The sequence below is a fragment of the Melanerpes formicivorus genome, unplaced genomic scaffold (assembly GCF_026170545.1).
Source record: "Melanerpes formicivorus ecotype bairdi unplaced genomic scaffold, bMelFor1.0.p_v2 SCAF_33, whole genome shotgun sequence".
NCBI lineage: Eukaryota > Metazoa > Chordata > Aves > Piciformes > Picidae > Melanerpes > Melanerpes formicivorus.
The window spans coordinates 2,913,405-2,941,381 of NW_027142385.1; the positions used below are offsets into that span (position 1 = coordinate 2,913,405).

The window sequence follows — 27,977 nt, forward strand, 5'->3', positions numbered from 1 at the left end:
GTGCATCATGTACAGCTACTATCACTCCTAACAGCAGCTGGGCTCTAACAAATGGTACTCCAGGATCCACTGCAGTTGATAAAGAACAAAACACTGAGCTTCATAGCAAGTTTATCACAGAATAGAATCATAGAATTGATAAGGTTGGAAAAGACCTCAAAGATCAGCAAGTCCAACCCGTCACCACAGACCTCTTGATTACTAAACCATGGCACCAAGTGCCACATCCAATCCCCTCTTGAACACCTCCAGGAATGGTGACTCCACCACCTCCCTGGGCAGCACATTCCAATGGCTAACAACTGTCTGGGAGGAACTTTCTCCTCACTTCCAGCATAAACTTCCCCTGGCACAGCTTGAGACTGTGTCCTCTTGTTCTGATGCTGGTTCCCTGGGAGAAGAGACCAACCAACCCCTTCCTGGCTACAACCACCCTTCAGGTAGTTGTAGAGAGCAATAAGGTCTCTCCTGAGCCCCCTCTTCTCTAGGCTAAACAGTTTCAGCTCCCTCAGCCTCTCCTCATAGGGCTTGTGTTCGAGGCCTCTCACCAGCCTCGTTGCCCTTCTCTACACGAGCAGAGGAGCAGGCAGCAATGGTTTCTGCTAAGAAACAAAGACAAACAGATGGAGGCAGGTGATCCAGAGCCCATTAATTACAAACCCACCAAAAAAAAAACCCCACCCTATTTAAAAGTACATCTTACAGCCTGAACCTAGGAGTCTTATCAATGTGTTGGAATCTCAGCCTTTCAAGAGCAGTCAACTAAACATAAAATACACAGCTTGCAATTTAACTTGGGGAAAGTTTGGGCCCAATGACACTGATCAGTGACGTAGAAGGCAACAAGAAGAAATAAATCTTTGGACTTAATTTAGTCAGTTAACAGTTTGTTAAAAGTTCTAGTGAACTCCTCCATATGTCTGGCACAAGGCTTGCAATTATTGCTGAAGACACTATGGAACTATATCCTAATTAAAAGATTCTGAAGCACTGGCAGAGCACCGTCACTGAACCTTTTATGGTACACAAATTAGGTAACAGTTGTCCTCAATTGTTTAGAGCCTGTAACTGCTGTGTTATACACAGCACCATGATCTGGTTTCCTGTTTCATTTAGAGTTGACATGTTAATTTAGTTCTACATTTGCACCAAAATCTCACTCAGCTCAAGAAATCCTCCCAACTCCTCCTCTTTTCCTGCACAACGAGAGACACGAGCTGCTTCTTGATTCCAAATGTCTCAGACTGGGCACAAATTATTCAACTCTAAATTCAGCTACCCAGGTAGTGGTTAGCAAAGCCATGAAGAAATGTTCTTGATGTGGTTCTTTTTTTAAGGATCTTTCCTGAATAGCAAGGATGAGAAGATACTGCATGAACTTTTTTTTTCCCCTTGTACATTATTACTGTCATTTCTAAATAAAGCGTAGGAGTGAATTATTCCAATCAACTCCCCAACGGTACACAAAACATAAGGCAGCACTGTAACTTAAATAGACCATAATGCTGTGGGAGTTAATGAAACATTAAACCTCTTGACACATGGTGTGAGGGAAAAATGTGTTAGAGGAGATAGCTGCAAGACATCCAGGACCATATTGCAGTGAAAGATTTATATTCCCATGAAAGGAGGCAATCTAATACATTAAAGTCTATATTTAAGTCTGAAATACTACTGCTAAGCAGCAGTGGTGGAAAATAGAACTTATTTTCATTAGGGGCTTCTCAAATTGTAAGCAATGAAAGTAACAGGTTTATACCTCCACAATAAATAACTTATTGGCAAAGTCACATGAAAATCCAGTCACCCCATCGAGTACTCTCTTGCTTACAAAACCCACCAGGATCGTTTCAAAATCTCTGAAGGTTACAGGATGAACAACTAAGAGAAGACCATATCCTGCACCTCATCACTTAGCCATCCACCAGGACCAGAATCTGATCATTTCTTCTAACATTGCAGTAAACTTTGTGTGCTCTACCATAAATGCTAATAAGGTTAAAACTGTTACAGACCACTGAGTGCTACCTAAAGACAAAAATTACTGCAGCAAGATTTTTTGGTGTCCTTTAGAAGATGCCATCTCAACCAGAGAAAAAAGTCACAGAGCCCCTGGCTGCAAGAAACTTACGGCCCTTCCTGGAGATATGCAAGATAGGTTGGACTTGATGATCTCAAAGGTCTCTTCCAACCTGCTTAATTCTATTCTATTCTAAGAAAAGCGTCACTTCATCAGGCTAACTCCTCTAGGATGAAATTTCTGCTAACATGGAAAGAGTGAGACACACCAACCACATCCATTCCCATGGCTAGGCCACGCTCAGTGTCACAGGTAAAAAGCATCATGTTTGAAGTGTGTGAAGACATGAATATTGACACAACAACCCTGCTGTTTTCAGCTATAAGCTAATTTCATCAAATCAGAAATTCAACTATTGCCCTGTTTATCACAGCATTGTTTTGGCTGGAAAAGACCTCTAAGCTCATGGAGTTCAACCATCAATTCAACATCACCATGGCCATTAAAACATGTCCCCAAGTGCCACATCCATACATTTTCTGAAATAGGGTAGATAGGCTTCCCAGCACAGTAGTGCTTATATTGTTCCCATGCCACGTAATCTTCTTTCTACAATTGAAGCCACAGAAGATTTTCAGTTTGCAAAGAATTCTCTAGTGGGTAAGTAGCTAGGAGGACTCAGTGTAAAGTGTCAGTCATCAGCAAGTTTGCAGATGACACCAAGTTAGGAGCACATGTTAGTCAGTTGTAAGGTGGAAAGGCTCTGCAGAGGGACCTCGACCGACTGGTCAGATGGGCAGAGTCCAATGGGATGGCATTCAACAAGTCCAAGTGCTGCACTTTGGCTACGGCAATCCCATGCAGAGCTACAGGCTGGGGTCGGAGTGGCTGGAGACCTCCCAAACAAAGAGGGACCTGGGTGTGCTGATCGACAGCTGCCTGAACATGAGCCAGCAGTGTGCCCAGGTGGCCAGGAGGGCCAATGGCATCCTGGCCTGCATTAGGAATAGTGTGGCCAGCAGGAGCAGGGAGGTCATTGTGCCCCTGTACTCTGCTTTGGTTAGGCCACACCTTGAGTCCTGTGTCCGGTTCTAGGCCCCTCAGTTTAAGAAGGACATCGAAACACTTGAACGTGTCCAGAGAAGGGCAACAAGGCTGGTGAGAGGCCTTGAACACAAGCCCTATGAGGAGAGGCTGAGGGAGCTGGGATTGTTTAGCCTGGAGAAGAGGAGGCTCAGGGGTGACCTCATTGCTCTCTACAACTACCTGAAAGGTGGTTGTAGCCGGGAAGGGGTTGGTCTCTTCTCCCAGGCAACCAGCACCAGAACAAGGGGACACAGTCTCAAGCTGCACCAGGGGAGGTTTAGACTCAAGGTGAGGAGGAAGTTCTTCACCAAGCGAGTCATTCGTCATTGGAATGGGCTGCCCAGGGAGGTGGTTGACTCACCATCCCTGGAGGCGTTCAAGAGGGGATTGGACATGGCACTTGGTGCCATGGTCTAGCCATGGGATCTGTGTTGATAGGTTGAACTCGATGATCCTCGAGGTCCTTTCCAACCTTAGTTATACTGTGATACTGTGTTACGTGAAGCTTGCCTTGGAACATGTGAAAATGAACTACTTCTGTGTTCACAACATCAAAAGACTGAGAACAACAACTGCAATGCACTGATCACTTTTATAGATGGGGCACCTGTATTAAAAAAAAATCCTTAACTACACTACATCACTTTCCAGAATTATGACCACTTAGCCACAACATGCACTATGCATCAATGCCAGCAGCTCAGATGCATCTGCAGCACTGCAACAAATGGGTGCATCAAAATGCACCAATTCCACTTCTTATGACACCCATCAACTGCAATGCTCCAACTCCAATAACTTCTATGCATTGACTCTTATTTCTCCAGCTGCAGCAAATTCCATCACAACTCTGTGCACAGTGTTCCTCAGGTCCCTGACTGCAGAGTCTTAACTCCCTAAATACAGGAGTAATTATAACCAAAGCCAAATAACGTGCTGATCGTGGAGGAATGAAAAGAGTGCCTTGGGTCTGCAGAAATGTTGCATTTGCCTAGCTGTGCATCAGCTGACTCCATTTCCTACTCCACCCTCAAGTGGTGTAACAAGCTCCTCATCCCAAAACCAGGCATCACAGAGCAAATCCAACAACTTTTGTTTACACTTGGAGAAATGAATTTAGAATTAAGTCTCCTGTCCCTGTGGCCCCTCACTGCAGTGTACGCCGTGTGCCACAGGACCGAACCCAGCAGCACAGCTCAAGGGCTGAGCAAGTGCCACTTGTCTCAACTGTTTTTTTGCTTTTCTCATGAATAAAATGAATCACAATGGTCTAAAAAAATAAAAAATCTGATAGAAATATTTACCTAATAGAATGCCCCCCCCCCCCAAAAAAGAGCTTTGCAAGTATAGGGTTATTGGTTGTGAGAAAAAGCACAAAACTAACTAAAGTTTCCAAAATTATGTGGAGTCCACTGCACTTCTAAATTCTTTGGCTGTAAAATCTGTTTCAATCTGAGCCTCCACAGATACCAGAGTCAGCAGTTGCATGACTAACCTAATTATCAGTGCCCTCGCACACACTCTCTCTCTCTAGCCCATGATGGTGGCTCAAGAATCCAAACTCTAATTAGAAACTGTCATTTATCTTCCCTGGCCTGGCCGAGGCACCCAGCAGAGCTTTGGATGTTGGTTGCTTTAAAATGTGTCATTACATTAAAATAAACTAAAAAGGTTATGATGAAAGGAAGTTCTGCATCTCTCAATTCACTTTCCTCAACTGTAAAGATCAGTGAGGCTAGAGGAGCTTGGTTTCTGTTCTCTCTGGTGGGGAGGATCCAGCTGTGCATTTGTTGAGAGTTGGTGCGGCACTGTAAAGTCATCAAAGAGTCCAAGGCAGGCAATGAGAGCAGAGCTCTGGATAATCCCTGTCCAAAAACTTGTGATTAATATGCCAAAGCAGATTCATCTTACACAGAGGTTGAGCTGGGAGGACAATGGGTTGTGATTAGGTTCACAATCACTAAGTGAGCCAGCAATAGAGAACAGATTGTGACTAGATGGCAGGTACTGGGTCATTACCATGCATGGCTTCGCCTGCCACTGCTCTCTCCTAGTTATACACCTGAACTGGAAGTGGGGTGTACAAAGGAAAGCCAGTGTTTGATTTTCATTAATTCTGTGTGATTTTCCATCACTCTTGGGGCCCTTTGTGACCGAAGTTACGTGCATGCACTGCGGTTTGTTTTACAGAGGTAGAATTTCTACTCACCCTTTCACAGACTATTTTCCCTTCATCTATATTCATACATACTTTGATAAAGCCTGCACTGGCACCCTGGCAAACAGTGATGCAGCTCCTTTAGTCTGAGCTTGTCAAATCACCCATGACTCAACGTGTGCCTGCATCTACCTTGTTTAATAACAGTGCCCACAGCATATCAAGCATCTCATCACTACTGTGTTCAGAATGTGACACAGGTCTCACATTTCCTCTGCTGTTGGCTCACTTCACTTGAAACTTCCTTGAGAAAAACCTCCTTAATGACTCATATAGCATTAAAGACGACAAGCAGCTTTCTCTACAATCAGTATGTACTAGCCTAACTCTTTTTATCTTGCCTGAAGCTTTTGGAGACCATAGCATATTAGGCCACACCACACACAAAAAAAGAGGCAAGAAATCTACCTCCAAAATAAGCTTGTTCAATGATCTGCGTGCAACAAGGAAAATGCACCAGAGTGATTAAAAAACTTCTTAACAGTAGTTGATTTTTTTTTGCTACTACAGAACTGGGGAGTGAGAGAACTACCTAAAAGGCCTTAAATGATCTTAAAAGTCTTTTCCAACCAAAATGATTTTATGATTATTATAATTACCTTTTAAGACTTTGAATTCTGACCTGATTTCAGATATCAAGAGGTCTTTTCCATTTAGGACATCAAATACAATGATGGGTATATGTGGTCCACCTTTTTTTAATAGAGGTATGTATTTCTCTACTATTACTTTCCTTCTTTGCTTCAGTTTTCTTCTTACCCTCAGCATATCTTTCTTTTCTTCTTCCTGCCCTACACATTTTCATTCCTACCTGTATTCTTTAATCCTTACACTCCATTCATCTCCTGCACTCACTAGCTCTATGCAATCATTTCCCTTATCTGTCAGCAGCACACAAACCATCCTCTGCACCTCCCTTTAGAAATGCAGATATCCTCCCACTCAGGGAAATGTGCCTGCCCTAATGACCACAAAACTCTACCTCCTTATGGCAGGCACAACAGGCTGAGAGCAGAGTTTAGTTCTGCCACAAACTCAAGTACAAGGCTATGGACTCTCACAATGCCTGATCAATACCACCACAATCATGACAATTAACAAAGCCACTCTTACCTTTTTCACACAGAACATTTTGATACGCTCCTGATAGAAAACAGCCCCGTGCTACATGGGTCAACAACCCATATGAGTAGACACCTTTGAAGTCAGCCAACATTCTCTTCAATTTAAAATGAAGGTATGTATCAGTAAATGGTCAGAGTCCAGAAAAACTCACCTCTAACTCCCTGACTATCTTAATGATTGACTGTTGAGACTGTGCAGCACATTTTTCCTTTACTAAGCCCTCGTTTTTCAGTTCAAGTTCTTCATTGGCTCTTAGAAGGTTCTTGTACTTATTCAGGAGCTCCTGCAATTCAGCATCCTTTTCTTTAACTGTTCCTTCGAGTTTCTAACAAAGGAAAACCATGAGAGAGTTTTACAAAGTTTACTCTAATTTTACATCGCAAAACAGACAACATTCAGCAGAAAATCCAAGGGCGATCTGGCACACCTTCTTTACACACCTCACAAAAGAAGAGCTTAATTTAGCATAACAGAAGCAAAAAAAAATAAGATTGAACAAAAACCCTCCCCAGCTATGCAGTCTTCTAAGGATTGAAAAATAAAATAGGTCAATGCATGCACCTTGGTCTTCAGGTACAGAGCGACTCAGCTATTACTGTTTGCATTGCTGGTTGAAACCATCAGTGCTTTTCAGGGTTATAGCTCCAGCTACAGACAATGTGAGCAGGGGCCTGTTAACATTCAGGCAGCTCCCTTCTCGTATTTGTCATTTTGAATGGGCTCCAGAAAGAGAAGGTACAATGTTTCAGTATCTCTTACCTATTCCTCAACTTCCATTTCTGCACAATAAACTGAAAACCATAGGCACTTCAGGACTTCTGAAGTACCTTTCCACAACAGTGAAAAATTTTACATAAGTATTAGTGAAGCTTTCTTCCTCCTCTATCCACACACTTCATAAAACTCTATCAAGAAATCTTCTTGAACACCACACTGTAATTAGGTCTGCCCTGCAAATGCAGTCTTACAGAAAGTAAAGGATTATCATCAAAACCAACAGCAATTCCAACTACAAATGGGATTCTTGTAGTAATTCCTCACACAAAAGATCAAAATTGTAACTTTGCAATTCTTCATTTCAGCTGAAGTCTGCCTACCTGAAGCAGTAGATCCTTGTGATTGACAGTGTCTGTTAGCTGCTTGATCACTAGTTCCTGGCTCTGCAACTTCTGATTGCTTTCACTCAAGAGGATATTGTAATGATGCTCAGCTGCTTTTTCTTTCTCAGCCATCTCACCATGTAATTTTTCTAGCTGATTTCTAAGATCCTACAAAAGAAAGAGATAAGAAGAAGCTGGATATTTAGCATATCAACTTTAAAAACATTTAAGCCTAACAACCCACATTATTAGCTTAATTTTCCATTGCTTTACGTTACTCATAGCACCAAACAGTCTGGAAAACGCTCTTAACCCAGGGTCTTTCTCTTGGAACCCACAAATGTAATTAAAGCAAACTTTTAGAGGAGCTGGCTGCATTGTCTTCCAAAAATCTAGGCTGTTGTTGTTGTTTAAATGCTTTTCACACAGACTGACTGGACTCCCGGGCTGTGGGGAATATCATGCACGTAGATGTTTTTGCTGTCAGACTGAACACTCATTTCGAGTCAATTTACTCCCTTGCTGGAAATAGGAGGAAATTGGTTACGGGTGATTCAGTTTGTCATTTGCTCTTTTTCTCATCACACCATGGAAATTCCTGCCCCAACATTGCATTACTAGTTACTTTTGCATCAAACAAAAGGTCAGAAATGTTAAAACACTTCCTTTTGACAAGAGCACAAACTTCCAAGGACCAATCAGGTCAGTCTTATGATCAGAAGTTGTGAACAGAACTTGATCTTGAGTCTGGCAGTTAATTACTTCCTGCATCTTCACCTTAGTTCCCCCTGAGAGAAATAAACTTCTTTCTCCATTTTGCTTCTCAAACACAGAAACAATTTCTTTCAATAGCCATATTCAGTAGCAAATCCAAAGGATTCAGATTTGTTAGGACCAGTATGGATCAATGTAAAAGGCATCTTCTCCTAGTCCACAGGTCACACACTTGACACTACAAATCCAGCTTTCTCCTCTGTATTCCCACAGACCCTATTCCACCTCACTTGAAAATCCACCACCTGTCAACACAGTTGCCTTTGGAGTTTCAAAACAGCCAGCTGATAAAGCCTTGGGTTCCAAAGAACAGCATCACAAAACTCCTCTTCCCTCCATTTTGCTGTGAACTGGGACAATCACCACATGGGTGGAAATGTAGGAAATTATTAACATGCAATTAGCAGTCAGATCCTAGTTACAAGAGCACAGGGCAGCAGAAAAAGCCCTAACACATCTCAAGCTGCGCCAGGGGAGGTTTAGACTCGAGGTGAGGAGAAAGTTCTTCACGGAGCGAGTGGTTCGTCATTGGAATGTGCTGCCCAGGGAGGTGGTGGAGTCACCGTCCCTGGAGGCGTTCAAGAGGAGACTGGACGTGGCACTTGGTGCCATGGTCTAGTCATGAGGTCTGTGGTGACAGGTTGGACTCGATGATCCTCGAGGTCTCTTCCAACCTTAGTTATACTGTGATACTGTGAAATCTACCCTTCCAACTTCTCTCCAACCACCACTGCTTGTGACAGTGATTTGCTGAAAGTTTCCACCCCTGCCAGCTGAAGCAGCCTCACTTCAGCAGCTTTTACCCTGCAAGAAGCAGAGCATTCACTGCGTGGATTGCGTTGCGAACGAGAAGTAGAAACTTGCAACAAAGGAGCTGTTACCTAAAATTAAACAATTAAATCCTACAATAGATGCTTATACTATCCAAACTTCTCTTCAGATCCAAAGAACCAGGTAACACAGCCTACCCCCTAAAATAAATGTTTCCCATTTGTGAAACACCATCAGCCCTTTAAACAGCCTGCACATATGGTAGCCACCTATAAACTCCACATTTGCCTCCACCGAGACTTAAAATTCAATAGTTGTTTCTTATTCTAAGTACAAAGAAATAGTACTGGTGACACTTTAATTGCAATCTCTTTACAAACTGTTTTATGTCCTTTTCTTGACTTAATTACTTTGTTTCGTGCAGGTTCACATCAAATCCTTACCATCGCTTTACTACTTCAGTGCATTACTTCTGTTTATTTTGCACATTAAATACCAATCGTCGTTTACAATGCCTTGTGGTTTACTTGCTTCATTTTAAGTTTCATTACCAGGATTCAGCTAAGAAATCCCTAATAGCTCCCCAAAAAAAACAACCACACCTCAAACGTTACTCAGTTTCAAAGAATGATTAAGCTCAGGCCTTCAATCCTGCAAACTAATACAATTAATTCCTTTCAGGATGAAAACAACTACTCGCCTGCATAAGGAAACTGAAGAACTGCAGAATCAGCTCCAAGCTTTGGTTTTTCCTACAGACACAAACTCTCAAATATTTCTAATTGGAAACATTTTCTATTTCTCAAATGCCTCTATTTCTTACTAACTACAAAGATCAACTGCAGTCTTCCAGAAGTAGTGCAAGGTCTGATAACCGCATAGCCTTTTGTCTTCAAGGGAGTCTCACTGAGCCTCTTCCTATACAACACATGAACTGGAAGCAAAGGGTCAACGTTATGATTTTTCATGGCACTGCAAAGTGTGCTCCTTGGCTTTCTATTTTTAGACTGGTTTTATAGCATTACATCACTGAGAGACTGTAAGGGGCTACATCACCCATTATACAACTAAACATCAAAGAAACACTTTTTGACCTATCCTGTGACTTCAAGTGACTCTAACTTCTCTTTATGAAAACCATAAGCAGCTTTTAAGAAGAAAAGATGATAGACATGCAGAGTCAGAAAAGATACTGATGCAATAACAGTACTATACTCCCAGGTATCTAATCTCAGACACCTTGAGGTACACTTGCCAGGTACAGCATCAGTGCTTCTGTCTCTAAAGCAGCACAAATACTGCAGCTATGTTTATGGAAAGAGGGGGCCTGACAAAGCATGCAGCTGTGCAACTTGCAGATACTCTGCCTCTACTATTTCTGCCCCCAGAGCTCCTTAATCCCTTCCAAAAATGAGTCAGAACTGAGTCTGAAAATTATCTTTGCTAGAATTCTGTAACACACAAAACTATCCATCACTACAGCAGGCTGCTTGAACCCACTGACCACTCAAATTGTCTAGGAGAAAATAAAAATCTATTGGTTTCTACACATCAAGTTGCAAGGATAATACAGTACCTACAGTTCTCAGAGTATAAACTTTGCAACTCCCTCTGCCAAGCTTTTTCCCCAAGAGACTTTTCTATGATTAATGATAGTTGAACTAAGAAAAATAAATGTGAAACACTATAATGTAGAAGACTGGAGCAGATGCCTCCCCCTCCTTGTCAGATGGAAAACAGGTTGGTGAATAATTAAGTTGTGAAGCTCCAAAACCTCCCCCTCAGGCTAAACTACAGGTAGGAAGACTAAATAATAAATTCTGCCTAATGAGTTATTCTGCATTTCCCCAACCAACTGATCAAATATGAATACCTAGTAAATACACTCTAATTGACTACATTTAGGCCTGGAGAGAGAAATGATACTTCAGGTGTTTAATCATGTAAATCTGAACAAACTCTTCGACCCAGTAGCACTGAATCTCTTACTGACACAGCAACATGGTGGACACAAGTGACATTAAGGGTAAGTTGGTGTTTCTTCCTCATGAGTTTTATGTAAGAGTACATGTCCAAGCTTTCTGGTCTCACTTTGGTTAAAGTGATGCTGAACTGCTATTTACCAGCAGCTTCTGGAATGTACAGAAGTGAAAGCTTTGCTTTTAAAGTTAACCCAATAAAAAAACCAGGGCATCCATCCACCAAAGGGCAGAGACATTGCTCAAGAACCCCCTATGCCCATTGCTCCAGAAAACTCCCAATGCTGAGCAGAGTCTGTGATTTGAATGATTAGCTCACAGGGAGCAGTCTTAATTAATTTAACCACCTTCTATCCCAGGATAAGAAGGCCCAAATCATCTCCAGAAGCTGAGTTTACAACAGGGCAGAAGTACTTTTTTGGGATCTTTAAAGTCTTGGGTTTCCAATTAAATACATGTCAAAATCTGGACTATTTCAGTCAGAGAACAGGAAGAGTCACTGAAATTTTCCCTGTGAGTGAAGAGCCAGGGCAGCAGTTCATGACAGATGTTGAGGGCATTTTCTACAGTTTACACACATTCATTACAGATGTTGAGGGCATTTTCTACAGTTCACACACATTCTTGCTAGTTTTGTTCTACCAAAAGTGAACAACTGCTAAATAAGTATCTTGGAGCAGAAATAGAATAGGAATTTTAAGGTTATCTCACCAAAAAGTTCACATCAGAGCAGCAAAGTGATTTTTCTATTTGTCAAAGAGCAAAATATCCCAGCATATTTTTTCACTCCCACATCTCTACTACTTAATGGGCAACATTTCACAGGCAGCGCTCCCATATCCAAATGTAACTCTGAAATTGAAGCAGCTGTTCTGCAAGGAGTAGGAAATAGGTTGGGGATATAATTTTTCTAAGACTGCTCATCTTTTGGCAGGAATGTTTCTCCCCATGGTGCCAGTCATTTACATGAAAAACTTGGGACATAATGGAGTCAAATAGACTTCTATAGTACAAGGAACTTTGAATCCCCCTGGCAACTCACTACTCAATCCTATTTGTCCTGTCTTTCCTACACAGAGTTATATTCCTGCTCCCCTACAAGATGAAAAAGGTACTGAATAGAGAAGACAGTTAAATATAAAATGCTTTAAATCGATAAGATATGTTCTTTGTGGCTCTTTTACTGACAGGAGTGGTCTGTTCTTTCTCTCTTTAACCTCAACACCCTGAAAATTTTTTCAAAGCATACCAAAGATAGAGATTTTGTGACGGCAGCCTAACCACAGTTGACAATCAACCAAAAATGCAAGTGAAACTGGGGGCAGGAGAAGGGGGGGGGGGGAGGCGCGTTTTTGTTTGTGGGTGAAGAGATCCCTCTTCTGGTTTTAAGTGATACTGCAGGGATAGAAATTCCCACCTACAGCTGGCTCTGCCAAGGTCCTTAGTTAATAACTGAACCAAAGCATGCACTGAATAAAGACCAGCTCATTTAATCTTTTATGTAACTTAATGCAGCAGGGCACTAATCCCTAACTGATGAGGGCCACGCTTTGTATCAGGCAGGACTCTACTCGTTATGTAAATGCTGCCCTGATGGAAGCAACTGTGAGAAGACTTCAGAAAAATCCATGTGGCAAGACATAGAGGTGACAAGTGTGTTTGCTGTCAAACACTGAGCACCATGGGCACCTTTCTTCACAGAAGAACAGAAGAAACGTCACCAGTCACGTCCCTGCTCAGTGCGGGGAGGTTGGACTAGATGACCTATGGAGGTCCCTTCCAACCAAAACCATTCTATGATTTACTATGTTGCCTGAGCTGTGTGTGCCAAAAGCAGGAGTGCTTATCTAAACACTTACAACGAAGTAAAAAAAAACCCTCAACAGAATCATAGAATGGCCTGGGTTGGAAGGGACCTGAAAGATCATCCAGTTACAAACCCCTCGCCCTGGGTAGGGACACCTCCCACTAGACCAGGTTCCTCAAGGCCTCATCCAACCTGGCCTTAAACAACTCCAGGGAGGGGGCATCCACAACCTCCCTGGGCAACCTGTTCCAGAGACTCACCACCCTTGCTCTGAAGAATTTCTTCCTACTATTTGGGGAGATTCAGGCTGGAGGTGGAGGAGCTTCTTCACCATGCGAGTGGTAAAGCCCTGGAATGGGTTGTCCAGGGAGGTGGTTGAGGCCCCGTCCCTGAAGGTGTTTAACACCAGGCTGGATGAGGCTCTGGCCAACCTGATCTAGTGTGGGGTGTCCCTGCCCATGGCAGGGAGGTTGAGGCTAGATGACCCTTGTGGTTCCTTCCAACCCTGTCTGATACTATCATACTATCCAGTCTAATCTGCCCTCTTCCAGCTTCAATCCCTTCCCCTCTCATCCTATCACAAGAGGTTTCTGCTTTAAGAATTGTTCATAGCTGAAAAGTTCTGACAGCAATCAGAATACTCCTGAAATGCATATAAAGCAAGAAAATTTAATGCACACACAGGGCACATCATTTTTATGCTAAATTGTGATCAACTAATCCTCTGCTTTGGGAATTCTAAGCAGAAATTAAACATCCAGCCTTTACAGTGCCCCTGCTATGATAGCAAAAAGCAAGCTGAAGTTTGGCTTAAGGCTGCAGAAATTGGCTACTTCCAGCTGCTCTGCCTTGGAATTTGGAAGAAAGTTTAATTTCAGCAGTGTAATTTGCAATATTGTAGTATAGACATGCAGAAGACAAACAGAGCAGAAATAAAACATACAGTGGTGTGCAGGTTCAGATTCTCCCATTAGAGAAAATGAAGACAACAGTAACCATTTACCACTCACAAAAGCTCCTGAGTTTTCCTAGGACCTACCTAAGGCTATAAAAACATTTGTAAGTGCTTTTCTTTGCAGGCTGTGTGCCAGAATTCTCCCTCAGCCTCCTTGGCCAGGTTCTTTTGAACACTGACTTTAGGCAAACGCATTTACCTCCCCGAGAATCATTCAGATCGAACTAAAGGGTAGGAAAGGAAATGCTGCAGCTGCTAAAATATTTTTAAACTTCATGCAATAGAGGAATAAAAGTGATAATAACATTAATGGTTTTGTCACTTCTGCTCTTCTGAAGTTGGGCTTCATCCAGCTCCTTCTCCATTTTCTCTCTTTCTAAATTCAAATCGCTCAGCTCTTGATCGGTCCTTTTAATCCGCCTTTGTAGTTTACGATTCTCGGCATCCTTTGTCAGGTTTTCTGAGCGCAGCTCTGCTAAGAGGGTCTCTTTTTCCATCAAGAGAGCTTGATAATCCTCTGCACCCTGAAACACAAAGCAGCATTTAAGTTCTCTAAGGCTATTTTGTAGAGCCCGGAAGCCTTTAGTCCTGTTGCATCCAAACCCACTCCCCCGCACCTCTTCCCGGTACTTCAAAAACTGTGGTGCAAAACTGCTGTGAGATGACAGCTACCGACACAACAAGGGAAATGTCACACTGGAAGTGCTCTCAGCTACTGAAAATACAGCTTTCAAGTGACATCCAGGGCAGGATAACTAAGAATTAGACAAAGGTTGACCCACAAAGGAGTCCAGAGCACAAACAGAATCCTCTTGTCCTTAGCGGTTCCCGAAGCTCTTACTCCATCAAGTTTTCTACTTTTGGGTGAGTTTCAATCTAGACTAGGTCAGGTAGTTCCCAAGTCATATTCTTTTATATGAAACAGCAAGTCTGAGCTGTGTTATTCCACTTCAAATATGGTTATAAGTGGCCTCCAAGTTCACAACACAGGTGACAGGAGCAGTGAGCTATGCAGCATGATCCACTCACAGAGAGCTGCCTTCAACTCAAGTTTGTAGGTAAGTAGCAGAGTAATGAGAAGGGCTTGCTCTGTCACCCACCATGCAAGATGGATTCTGTGGACAGGAGGAGTTAGTTGCAGGCTTTTTAAACCTAGAACTTTTCAAATGTAATCAAGCTCTCACAAAAATGAAATGGTTAAAAACGAAGAGTCACACTTCAAAGCAGGACTTCCAGAGTACGAAAAAGCAAATGTAAGCTATAGATTCACACATGTCAAAATGACCTGAGGAAGAACTAGCACGCTCTCAGGAGAGCATACTTAAAATTTGGGCTTAAAAGAATGAAATGGCTTTTGAAGAAATGGAGAACTAAGCATTACTACTCCACTAGACTCTGCAATCAAAAGGCAGTACTGTCAGTCACAAAAGCTTGGGCTGTGAGTACTTCAGAGGCGAGTAAATCAACCTCTTCCATTCCTGCTGAGCTACGAGACCAAGTGGATGAGCAAACACCAGAATGGAAGATTCATCACTGCCTCTAATCAGTATTCTTTAGTTTTGCCAGACTTAAGCTTTAGGTAAGTTTGAAAACATTACATGGGAAATTTTCTTCACTGTGAGGGTGTGAAGACAGGGGAATAGGTTGCACAGGGAGGTCGTGGATACCCTATCCTGAAGGTCAAGGTTGGAAGGGGCCTTGAGCAATCTCATCTAGTGGGAAGGTCTGGCCACAGCAAGGGATTGGAACAAGATTATCTTCAAAGACTCTCCCAACCCAAACCAACCTATAATTCTGCATTGTCTATTGTAACATCAAACACTCACTTTCTCCCATTTTACATATTAGGACTTTCATAATATATAAATTCTCATCATGAAGTGCTTTCTCCTCCAGACACATGACAGCATTACTACAGTACATTGTCACAAACAATTCACTGCTCTATAAACAGTGGTTTCACTTCTATTAAAGACACCCAAACAAGTGTTTCACACCCAGTTCAACAGTGTGTGCTGTTACCAAACTTTTGGAAGAAAATGCAAAACATTCTCAGGACAAAGAAAGCTCAAGATCTCCTCAGCTCCATGATCTATGTCTTGAACTCCTTTTGGTTTTACACATTTTCTCCCTTAATTTTCAGATGGCACAGAAGAAGGAAGCTCAAGGAACTAGATCAATAATCTAACATTTTAACACTGTCATTTAAATCATTTGATTTGGGTGTTGGTTTTGTTTGTTTCATAAGAAAACAATAAACATCTCAACATTGTAAACTGACTTCCAGCCCTGTACTTTCAGAAATACAAAGCACTAACCACTGTGGGGAATTATGGAGAAGGGAGGAGCAGCACTGGGGGAAGCCACAATTAATTGTTTGCTTCTTACCTTGAATTTTTGGAGGTGTGCTTTGTGAGTTGCCTCTCTTGCCTTAGCCAATGAAGCATTTAGATCTTCAATTTCAGAACCAAGCTCCTCATTCTTTAAGTAAAATGAATAGTATGAAGAGTTATTTCCAAGGGCTGTTGACTCAATAACAGCTATCCCACCTCCTTATCCATTCACCCAACTACACAAAACAAGCACTTTGAAGAACAAACCACATGCATCATAATAAATACTGTCTAAAAAACAATTCTTGTTCTTAGACACCACTCACTAGATTGCCAATCCTTCAAGTTAAATATTGCCCCTTCTTCCATATCTCAGTTTCAGCTGATGTTGACCTCTCCTATTTTAGCCATGACAGCTCCACTTGTTCAATATCACAAAATACTTCTCATATATTTTTAAGTGGTGCTCAGAGCTGATAAAAATCAGTGTGCAACTGAAAACATCTCTCTCTCAATGTTCTTCAGGGAGAAAGTATCAGTTAAGTGTCTTTTTCCTCTCTCCTCCAGTCCAAGGCCCAAAACTTTATATAGAACTGCCTCCCAGTATGACAGCAATGACTAGAGACCCACATTAGGAAGCCTCCTAATGGTCAGTGAGATCAGACACCTCCTGCCACACACACAACACACACACACACATTTCCCTCCCAATAATAGTTCAACAAACCAGCAAAATCATAATCATCATACCTCTTTTTCCTTTGCTTTTAGTGCAACAGTTAGCCCTTGAATGGTTTTATCCCTTTTCAAACCATTCTTCTTTTCAACAGCAAGCTCATTTTCTCTCTCTTGGAGCTCTTCTTTAAGTAACTAAATTAGATTATGTGAAAGTTGCATTAACTTCCCACTAAGAGATACTGGAGCTGCACATTAATAAGTACATTCTCTCAGAGTTCTTATATCTTATTACTCAGATTACCAACATAAAACACAGTCCCAAAATGCAAGTCATCATCTCAAAGATGTGCCCAGAATACAGTACACAAGAAACTTAATCTCATGGGCTGGGCATGAGTATCAGCCTCAGGACTTGCTGAGGGTGCCTGTCAGCTTTACTGAAATTGCTTCACAACCAAGGTGAGCCTCCCTGCCATCTGACATAAAAGATAATTTACCAGAGGACCTGCTGCACTTCGTTTTGAGTCAAGGCCTCTCTGTCTATGAATGCATAACAGAAGGAATCCCAGCATGCACTTTAAGTGGTCAAGGGAAGAGTAACTAAACTAGAACTTACTTGAATTTTTTTCTCAAGGGAATTTCTCTCATTTTTAAACTCCATTCTAATAGCCTAGAAATAAAAAACAGCTGTTAGACAAGGAAATGCCTCCTCAACACAAACAGAACTCAGTGAGTATTAAAGTGATGTGAAAAAAAAAGCCTGGGTAGGGCAGGAAACAATTTTTATGTACATCTTTTGGCAGGAATATAGTTGCCTCCTGGAAGTCTACAAATCTACCTGGGCACAGTTTGAGCCCATGCAAATTAGGAAGAAAACACAAAACAACCCCCCCCCCCAACATGTTCCTCCATGGGACAGGGCAACTGTACTTGCTGAGCTAAGAAAAATGCACTTTCATGTGGCATTTATCCATGCCAGCAAGATGCTTTCATCGGGGGAGATTTTTAATTAGCACTTTGCCTTGGGGAGGTTACAGAATTTTGTCAGTAATCACACACAAAAACACAGCTCTGCAAAAGGCATTCATCAGATCTTTTTCTCCAATGATCTCAGTCTGTCCACCTGCTCTGGAATGATTAAAGATGACCCTGTTCCACCCTGACACAACACTGTGCTTAGGAGAAACCAGGGCAGTTTTTCCTGACACATATGGATTTAATTGCAAGAAGACCCAGAACTGAAAAATCTTAATTCCAGTAACAAGTGCAACCACAGAAAGTTCTCCTGTCTACGTCAAGAGACATCAAAAGTGTGGAGGTATTGATCAGTATTAACTTACAACACAAATGGAAAGAAAGTTTCTCAGCAGCTTGTTTTCTTACTTCTGCCAGCTGTAATTTATTGCTTGAATAACCAATGGGGGGGAAAATAAACAAACAAACAAAACAAAAGCCTTCAGACCTGTTTCTACATTGTAGCTTCCAGGATATGTCTTAAAAGCCAAGGGAAACAAAAGACTGACTCTCAGCATCCTTTGTGAGCTAAAGGCTGGACACTCAATTTCATGAGGTTGTTTATGTCTCTCTCCCTTGCCACAGCTTTTTCCTCCAGACCAGAGAGATAGTGATCCTTCCCAAAGATAATCTCAGGTCATTTTTAACTTCTACAGTAGTTGTGCCATTTCTTGAGGGATCTATTATCACCTAGCTTTCTTTTTCTTTTTATATATATAATGGGCAATTGCTTTCCAGCAGTATCTACAATAGAGGCATAAAATCAATTGGAAACACAAAACCTCTTTTTGAATGAAAGCTGAGCATGGATAGTGAGGAGGAATACTGGCCATGAAACCACACATTAATGAATGGCCAGGAAATGGAAGAGGGAAGGAACAGCTGTGGAGAAGAGTATTTTAACAAATTGGCTTAAGTCCCTCACATACTGTCATGCACAAAACCTTTGAAGCCCTACCCATGAGATTCACAAGATGGAACTGGAGTCAGTTTCCTCACCTCTATCTCACTGTCTTTTTCGTGCCTCAAAGCAATGGTAAGTTCTCTGATTTTTTCTGCTGGTAACTTCCCATCAAGAGACTTTTCCTCTTCAAGGTGTTGAATTACAGCTTCTTTATTTTTCAGTGGCAGATTCAGTTGCTCTACAAGTCTAAAATGATAAGATTTTTAATATTAATCTTGCATCACCTCCCACCAATTCTCCAGTCACTGCAGTCAATCTTGCAGACAACCTTCCTAGCTGAAGACTCCAGACAACACTTGTAAAACCTAGGGAAGTACTTGCACAACCCCTTCTCTCTCCAGAGCAACCAGAAAAGGTGCCATAACTTCAACTCAAGCTACAAACAGAGTTGAGCTGCCTGCAGAGTGCTCCTCCTTATTTTCCCCCAGCATCATTTCAAATGTCAACCCTTAAGCTTCAATGTTTTAGCAACATGGTCCTTCACAGCACACACAAAAAGCTTTATCCAGCTATTCCACTTCTTGACACACACCACACTGCATCTTTGTGTGTCATCCCAAAGTGTCCCTCAAGTACCAAGTGCCATTTACATTTGTGCCACAAGCAGCAGCTTCTTTCACACATGCAAAACAAAAAGTTAAGTCAGTGCTACCTTCTTTGGTCAATACATATCTTGACACTTTCAGTATAGAAGATGCCAGCTGTCAGCTCTTAGTACTTTGGAGCCTAGATGGTGAAAGAATCTTTCCAAAACAGTATGAATTCTAGCTGTGCTACTCCCAGGTAAGTTTAAAGCATTGCACATTAATATTTGATTCATTTCAGTAAGTCAAATATTTTTCTCTTCCATTAGCACTACGTTGTTCTGATCCTGTGAATAATTACACTGAGCCACCAGCATCTAATTACAGAAGATTCTGCTAACACTGAGTCACAAGGGCTGGGGAGAGAGGAGAGAAGGGAAAGGGAAAAACAACAAAGTGCATTCCTCCTCATTCCCCACACAATCTTCACTTCAGTGATCAAATCTTGACAATTTCTGTCCACATTTTAAGCACTGTTTTCACACAAGCTACAGAACTGGCAACTAAAGCACCTCTGAAAAGGATTGGCTTTAGAACTCCTTCCCAGCTCAAGTCACTCAGGAGATCAACTGTGTGCACACAGATGACTAACAGACAGAACGGCAGGGAAAGGGAAGGGAGGAAGACAACTTGAGAGCTAGGTTGTAACTGCTGTTGGGGCACATGAGGTATCATAGTATCAGTCAGGGCTGGAAGGGACCACAAGGATCATCTAGTTCCAACCCCCCTGGCCATGGGTAGGGACACCTCACACTATGCACAGGACATGAGCATCTCCTGCTTTAACACCCCTTTCTAGCTTTGCTGGCTTATCTCTAGCAGTGCCTTCAGAAGGATCTGCTCCATGATCTTTCTGGGCACAGAGGTGAGACTGACTGGCCTGTAGTTCCCTGGTTCCTCCTTCTTACCCTTTGTGAAAATGTGGGTAATGTTTCCCCTTTTCCAGTCTGTGGGGACTTCCCCAGACTGCCATGACTTTTGAAATAGAATAGAGAGGGGTTTAGCAACCTCATCTGCCAGTTCTCTCAGTACCCATGGGTGTACCCTGTCAGGTCCCATGGACTAAAACACTTTCAGGTTCTTCAGGTGATCACGAACCTGAACTTCACTTACAATGGGCAGTTCTTCCTCCCCGTCCCTGGCATTGACCTGCACCTGGCAGGTGCACTATCAAAACTCCCCAGAACAGCTTCACAATTTGATGCCACTGTAGATTCAGATTTGCAGCTTTCTTCTACAAAAACTGGCTGAAAACCACTGCAAACCTTGCTTGGGTTCTACTGTAACACAAAACCTCTGAAAGAAAAGCCTCAGGCCAACATAACTTTGTTACCAGGGCAGACCAATCACGCAGCTACTCAGGGAGCAGTTATCCCCAGGGCTCAGTCACAGACAGGAAAAGATACTCCAACCCATAAGCAATCCTAACAATCTTTTGATCTCCACTCTGGGCTCACATACCCAAGATAACTAAGCTTATTGCAAGGCTTGCCAGGCATGTATTTTACCCCGTAAGTCTAACAAAAAACTTCAATACCCTCCAAAGTACCGAGATTTGAGTTTATACACTTTGCCCCACCTAAAATTATTGCACTCACATACCTTCCCAACTACCTGCCAGTGCTTTGCAGAGCAGACCAAACCCATGAAGCTCAAGCACAGCATGTTTCTCTTCCCATTATGCTTATCAACCTCAACAAACAGACCACTGGGCCCAAAGTAAACAACTTTATAACCACCACAAAAGCAGTAAGTGAACGCAAATGGCAGAGTCAAGTTCTACTCAGCAATGATCCAAGAAAGCAGCAAGCAGGAGATAAGCCAGCAAAGCTAGAAAGGTGTTTTAAAGCAGGAGATGCTCATGTCCTGTGCATAGTGATCCTGATACACTTTCAGACAACTTGCTAAAATGATTTCACTATCATTACAGTATCACTAAGGTTGGAAGAGACCTCAAAGATCATCGAGTCCAACCTGTCACCACAGACCTCATGACTAGACCATGGCACCAAGTGCCATGTCCAATCTCCTCTTCAACACCTCCAGGGATGGTGACTCCACCACCTCCCTGGACAGCACATTCCAATTGCTAACAACTCTCTTGGTGAAGAACTTTCTCCTCACATCAAGCCTAAACTTCCCCTGGCGCAGCTTGAGACTGTGTCCTCTTGTTCTGGTGCTGGTTGCCTGGGAGAAGAGACCAACCCCCACCTGGCTACAACCACCTTTCAGATAGCTGTAGAGAGCAATGAGGTCACCCCTGAGCCTCCTCTTTTCCAGGCTAGACAATCCCAGCTCCCTCAGCGTCTCCTCACAGGGCTGTGCTCAAGGCCTCTCCCCAGCCTTGTTGCCCTTCTCTGGACACCTTCAAGTGTCTCAATGTCCTTCTTAAACTGAGGGGCCCAGAACTGGACACAGGATTCAAGGTGTGGCCTAACCAATGCAGAGTACAGGGGCACAAACACATAAACTCACTGCTGTGCTGCTGTTGATTTAATAGCTGAAAAGATGTCACTAACACTCACTCATGGATCTGAGGGTAGGATCAAACTATTAAAAGCCATGGCCATGTCAACTCCTCACACTTCAACAACAAAGAATTCCAGCAGTTAGAAACATCACCAGCAAGAGTTCTGACCTGTCCTTCTCAGCTCCTGTAACCACATCCACATCCTTGGCAGGGGCATTCATAATTTGAGAAAGTTTCTGCTCAGCAGCTGCTCTCAGAGCCTTCTCCTTCTTTGACACTGCAAGGGCTTTTTCCACATCTTCTCGGGCAACTTTAAGGTTCTGTAATTCAAACACACAATCCTGATGCCTTCAAGAACAAAATGCTCACAAATCTTTACACATAGAGAAGTTTCTTCTACCAAACATATGTTGGTATGTTTAATTTAGCAACTTTCCCCAAGCAGTTCAAGTGCTTTGCAAAGGGTTCTGAATACTTGGTGTCTGTAGTTTCAAGATCAATCCATTTGCTGTGGTACATAAAGAAGGGGAGCTTGTTTCAAAGAAAGAACACAAAGACCCTAACTGATAGCAGAACTGGAAACGGAAGTGCCCTTGCTATGGCTTTAGATTTAGCTATAACAATTTGGCTTTATCCCACTGTCCTACCACTATCATAATAAATAGCTACAATTATAGAGGTTGAAGGAAGGCTTTTTTATTCAGCCAGAGATGAAATTAATATTCACAGGCTCACTGTAGCTAATTGGACCTCTTCCCAACACCATTTATAATATTTTGCAAGCACTGATAAAGCATGAAGCACACATTTTCCTCTTAATAGCAAGAGAAACAGAGATAACAACCAGAGATTCCAGTCAGCTTCTTCTAGGTGACCCAGTGCATGGAGACAGGGACTCCAAAAATAAACCCCACACTCATCATATACCACACAGAATTTGCTTCAGATCTGTATTTTTGTATTGCAGCTTCCTCACACTGGAATTCAAGAACCAAATGTTTGTGCTGAATGTACCTGAATGCCACCAACAGGTACAAATGTCCTGAAGAACTGCTGTCCTTCTAACTGACATTCCAAGAGCAGTTAAAGCCACTTCCTCTTTCATTGTTGGGGTAGACCACATTACCCAATTTCAGACAACAGACAGGACTGATCTCTAACTCTTCCTTCAGTTTCAGTCACTCACCTCTTCCAGAACACTTATTCTGCTGGTCAGGAATTCTTCCATCTCTTGCATCTTCTTTCGTGCTTCCTCTTTCACACGCTGGATTTCAGCATCCCCACCCTGGGCCAAGCTTTCAACTGCTTTACTGAAAGACCAGAACACAGACAGAAATCCCACTGCACATCAAAGTGGGGAACATTTAAAATGCAAGTGGCTGACAGATCATGCACAAGCATCTTCTCCTTGCTGTGTACCTGCTTGTCACCATAAGGCTAAACCCCAGCACTGGTACTTACGAGGCTTTGATGAGCAGTTTCTCTCTCTCCTGCAGCTCACGCTTCAGACTTTCTGTCTCAACTTTCAGCTCAATATTCTAGGACAAAAGAATGAGAGTCTCTGGAGATAATTCAGAGGTCACCCTACCCAAAAGTTATTGGCAATGTGTAAATTACTTTTTGCTTGGACCAGCAAATACAAAGTATAATTGGGCTAAGAATAGCAGAGAGATCTATTAGCTTCTAAAGGACACATTTTGCAAGGTTCAGGACTTTCAGAGATGTCAGAAAGCATTTAGGACAGTTGCATCCAAGCAAGACAAACGCCTTGCACATCCAGCAGGCAACCTTGGGAGTTTCTAGTGCTTCCATGAAGGGTTCTTTGAGCTATGAGATTTATTTTGTTCCTCTAAAACACCTGATGGTGTCAGCTACTGAGGGTGTTAAACATCTTAACGGTATTTCGTTGTAGTCTGAGGAAAGTCCTTGTGGCACAAGCACACAATGCACAGCCATCTCCTTGGCTGCAAGCTGACAAAGACCATTTCAATACATCAGCAACTGTAAAACAGACATCAATGTACAATAGCAGGACAGCAGACCAATCAACACCACTCAGCTGAAACCATGACCTAGTTCAACATCAGTTTATGTGCTGAACTACTGCAACAGGCAGTAAAGAGACCTGATGCAAGCATCTGTTATTTAGAACATGCTACTGGATTACCAAAATGACTTCTTTTCCCTCCTAGAACACAGACACCACACAAAGGTATGAGAAATACTTGCTAGCATCTGCCAGGCTGAAATAAGGAGGATGCAAGACACAGCACTCAACTCAAACCCTTCTTCCAGCTTAAAAAGGGAGCAGTTTATACTAACAGCTGACATAGGAATCACACAGCTTTCCTGAATCCTGTACAAATAGGCACTCTTCAGTTCAGAACAATAAAACTAGAAGCTATACACTACTCTGATACAACTTTATCTACAGGCTTCAAAGCTAAAGTGCCCAAACAACCTCCAAGTGGCTGCACTGACATCTGATAAAGTCAGGAAAGAATAGAGGGATGAACTGAACTGCCCAGTATTAGAAAGCACAGTAACTGCATCCCAAATGCAGGAGAAACATGCTGCTGCTTCTCTTCCCCATTCAGGATATTATGTCAGTAGCACAACCACTCAGTGGAAACAAAATAGAATGAATGAATACATTGGGTTGGAAGTGACCTTTGAAGCTCACCTTGTCCAACCACCCTGCAGTCAGTAGGGACATCCTCAAGTATCATAGTATCAGTCAGGGTTGGAAGGGACCACAAGGATCATCTAGTCCCAACCCCCCTGCCATGGGCAGGGACACCCCACACTAGATCAGGCTGGACAGAGCCTCATCCAGCCTGGGCTTAAACACCTCCAGGGACAGGGCCTCAACCACCTCCCTGGACAACACATTCCAGGATTTCACCACTCTCATGGTGGAGAACCTCCTCCCCACCTCCAGCTTCATTCCATTCCCCCTAGTCCTATCACTACCTGAGATCCTGAGAAGTCCTTCCCCAGCCTTCCTGTAGGCCCCCCTCAGATACTGGAAGGCCACAATTAGGTCACCTCGGAGCCTTCTCTTCTCCACACTGAACAGCCCCAACTCCTTCAGTCTGTCCTCATAGGAGAGGTGCTCCAGCCCTCAGTAGAGCAGGTTGCTGAGAGCTCCATCAAGCCTGACCTTGAAATTCTCCAGGGATGGGGCCTCCACCACCTCCCTAGGCAACTTGTTCCACTCCCCTCATAGTAAAGAGCTTTTTCCTAATATCCAACCTACATCCACCTCTCTCTTCTTTAATACCATTGCCCCTTGTCTATTAGACTGTCTCATAACTACAGGCACTCATGCACCTGAGAGAAAGTTTGTCCACAATTCCAAGCGAGGATTTTCATTTAGTTACGAAAAGGATTAGGGCCCAAAGAAAATACTGCTAACAAAGCATACAACAGCAAAGACTCCAAAGAAAAGCAGCTACCTCCCCACAAAACCTCTTCCAAAAGGTACCCAGCCCTGCTAAAGAAACCTAAAAGCCTACTATTTTGTATATGTCTTCAGTGGGACCATCGAACTTCTGCTGCATCCGCTCCTCCAGAAAGTATATCCGCAGCTTCAGGTTGAAGTTCTCTTTTTTCAGATCACTGATTTGCTGTGAAAATACAGAAAAGGAGCAAATTATGTCATGCCTTTCAAGCAAAGCAACGAGTGGAAACTGCTGTGGCTGGGTTTTGCTCTTCACAGTGCAAGAAAGATTAGAATTCAACCCACTGAAGAGAGCGAAGCATGTAGGTGTGGGGGGGGTGGGCACATACACATGCTCAACTGAAGGTGCTAACAGCAGCATGTGACATCTAACTCAAAAGCAAACATTTCCTGAAGGGAGGTTGTAGCCAGGTGGGGGTTGGTCTCTTCTCCCAGGCAACCAGCACCAGAACAAGAGGACACAGTCTCAAGCTGTGGCAAGGGAGGTTTAGGCTGGAGGTTAGGAAGGAGTTCTTCACAGAAAGAGAGATTGGCCATTGGGATGTGCTGCCCAGGGAGGTGGTAGAGTCACCATCACTGGAGGTGTTCAGGAGGAGACTGGATGGGGTGCTTGGTGCCATGGTTTAGTTGATTAGATGGTGTTGGATGATAGGCTGGACTCAATGATCTCACAGGTCTTTAGCAACCTGGTTAATTCTATTCTATTCTATCCTTCCCTCCAAGAGTGTATCACCCAGAGAGCTGCAAGTACCCCAAGCACTTCAACAGGTTTCTGTCTCCTGAAGCTTCAGCAGGTATCAGAGAGCATATTTCTTTCCAACTATTCCACCCCAGCCACAATTATTTTTTCCTCACCATTTCCATTAGTCACCTGAACTGATCCTGAGAAGAAACCCCACCCCAGCCCACCCCTTCTGAACATTTTAGGGCTTGTTTTTCACCTGGGTTTCGGTCTGAAGACACAGAGGCACATCGACACACGCATAAACGTTGTGTGGTTGTGCAAGATGTTATCATTCAGCTTCTGCTGATGTTTAGCCCTGCAAGACTCCAAGAAACTTAGCACTTCAACAAGTGATCATAAAATAGCATTGTTCAAAACAATCTGTAAGAGATGGTGCTGGGCAGCCAAGAGGGTAGCCTTACTCATGGGAAAAGCCACAAGCACACAAGCCCAACTGAACCACTGAAACCTTCATCCCATATATCACAGTGCAGCTCTTGGGGGCGGGGAAAGAAATTGCTTAGGGTTTTTAACCTGCCTAGTAAAGGCAGGGACATAATTGATGGTTTCATTAAAGAAAGGAGTCTCCCTCTAAATTCTTTTTAAGAGACTAAGCATAAAACATTCATTCCAACAAGACTTGTGCCCCCTGCCAGATGCTTTCAGCAAAAAGGAAATCTAATATGCTCCAGAGCTACTAATGAAATATTGATGCAGGCTCTTCCAGCATAGCACCACTTGTAAAAATTACTGGCAATACAATTCCAAAAGAAATTTGGGTTGTGAAACCCAAGATTGTTTTCTTTAACTGCACTCAGAACCTGCATCTGCAAACAATTCCTCAGTTTAATAACCTTTGCCTAGCAAGATGCCTCCTCATCATTCACACAGGTAAATATCATCCAAGCAGCTGAAAATACACTTGGCTATATAAACCTGCTGGCCCATTTGTACAGTCTGAAAGAGCCTGTCTTGAGAAGCAGCAGCAGCAATACACATATTAAATGCTATCTATCTCTTCCTAGAATTCCAGTTGTATGAGCACAAACAGCAGTGGATATAAAGCTGAAATATGCAAGCTGTAACTGCTCTTGAGGAAAGGGATGCAATCCAGAAGGATCCTGACAGGCTGGAGAAGCAGGACAGTGCAAACTGCCCGAGGTTCAACAAGTGCAAGGTCCTGCATCTGGGTCAGGCCGACCCCAGGCACAAATACTAGCTAGATGCAGTCTGGGTTAAGAGTAGCCCTGAAGAAATACACCTGGGGGGTGTTGACTGATGAGAAGCTCAAGATGAGCAGGCAGTGTGCTCATGCAGCCCAGAAGGCAAATTGTATGCTGGGCTGCATCAAGAGGAGAGTGGCCAGCAGGTGAAGAGAGGTGATTCTGCCACTTTGCTGAGACCTCACCTTGGTCTGGTGTCCCCATCATAAGAACACCACAGAGCTATAGGGACAAGTCCAGAGAAGAGCCACAAAGATGACTGAAGGGCTGGAGCACCTCTGCTATGAGGATAGGCTGAGGGAGCTAGGGTCATTCAGCCTGGAGAACAGACTCCAGGGGGACCTTGGAGCTCCCTTCCAATCCCTGAAGGGAACCTACAGAAAGGCTGGAGAAGGACTTTTCATAAGGGTGTCTAGTGACAGGACAAGAGAGAATGGTTTTAAGCTGAGAAAGAGTAGGTTTAGACTGGATCTGAGGAAGAAGTTCTTCAGAATGAGCCTGGTAAGACATTGGGATAGGCTACCCAGGGAGGTTATGGATGCCTCCTCCCTGGGGGTGCTTAAGGGCAGATTGGTTGGGGCCTTGGGCAATGGAGTCTAGTGGAGAGATGTTCCTGCCTGTGGCAGGGAGGCTGGAACAGATGATCTGAGGTCTCTTCCAATCTAAGCCTTTCTCTGACACCTCTTGAG

At 43.1% G+C, this 27,977-nt stretch overlaps 1 protein-coding gene across 2 annotated transcripts in view; it reads right to left on the bottom strand.

Moving 5' to 3' along the window:
- Positions 1-27,977, bottom strand: part of CDK5RAP2 (CDK5 regulatory subunit associated protein 2) — a 93,590-nt gene that overhangs the window by 59,249 nt on the left and 6,364 nt on the right. For both annotated transcript variants that reach the window (XM_068155643.1, XM_068155642.1), the window contains exons 4-14: positions 25,397-25,507; positions 23,340-23,416; positions 23,065-23,188; positions 22,047-22,198; positions 18,860-19,010; positions 17,463-17,516; positions 16,919-17,038; positions 16,224-16,316; positions 14,141-14,359; positions 7,547-7,717; positions 6,601-6,774 (exon numbers count right to left, since the gene is read on the bottom strand). In XM_068155643.1, the coding sequence (XP_068011744.1) occupies positions 6,601-6,774; positions 7,547-7,717; positions 14,141-14,359; positions 16,224-16,316; positions 16,919-17,038; positions 17,463-17,516; positions 18,860-19,010; positions 22,047-22,198; positions 23,065-23,188; positions 23,340-23,416; positions 25,397-25,507 (1,446 nt within the window). The remainder of the gene's footprint in view (positions 1-6,600; positions 6,775-7,546; positions 7,718-14,140; positions 14,360-16,223; positions 16,317-16,918; positions 17,039-17,462; positions 17,517-18,859; positions 19,011-22,046; positions 22,199-23,064; positions 23,189-23,339; positions 23,417-25,396; positions 25,508-27,977) is intronic.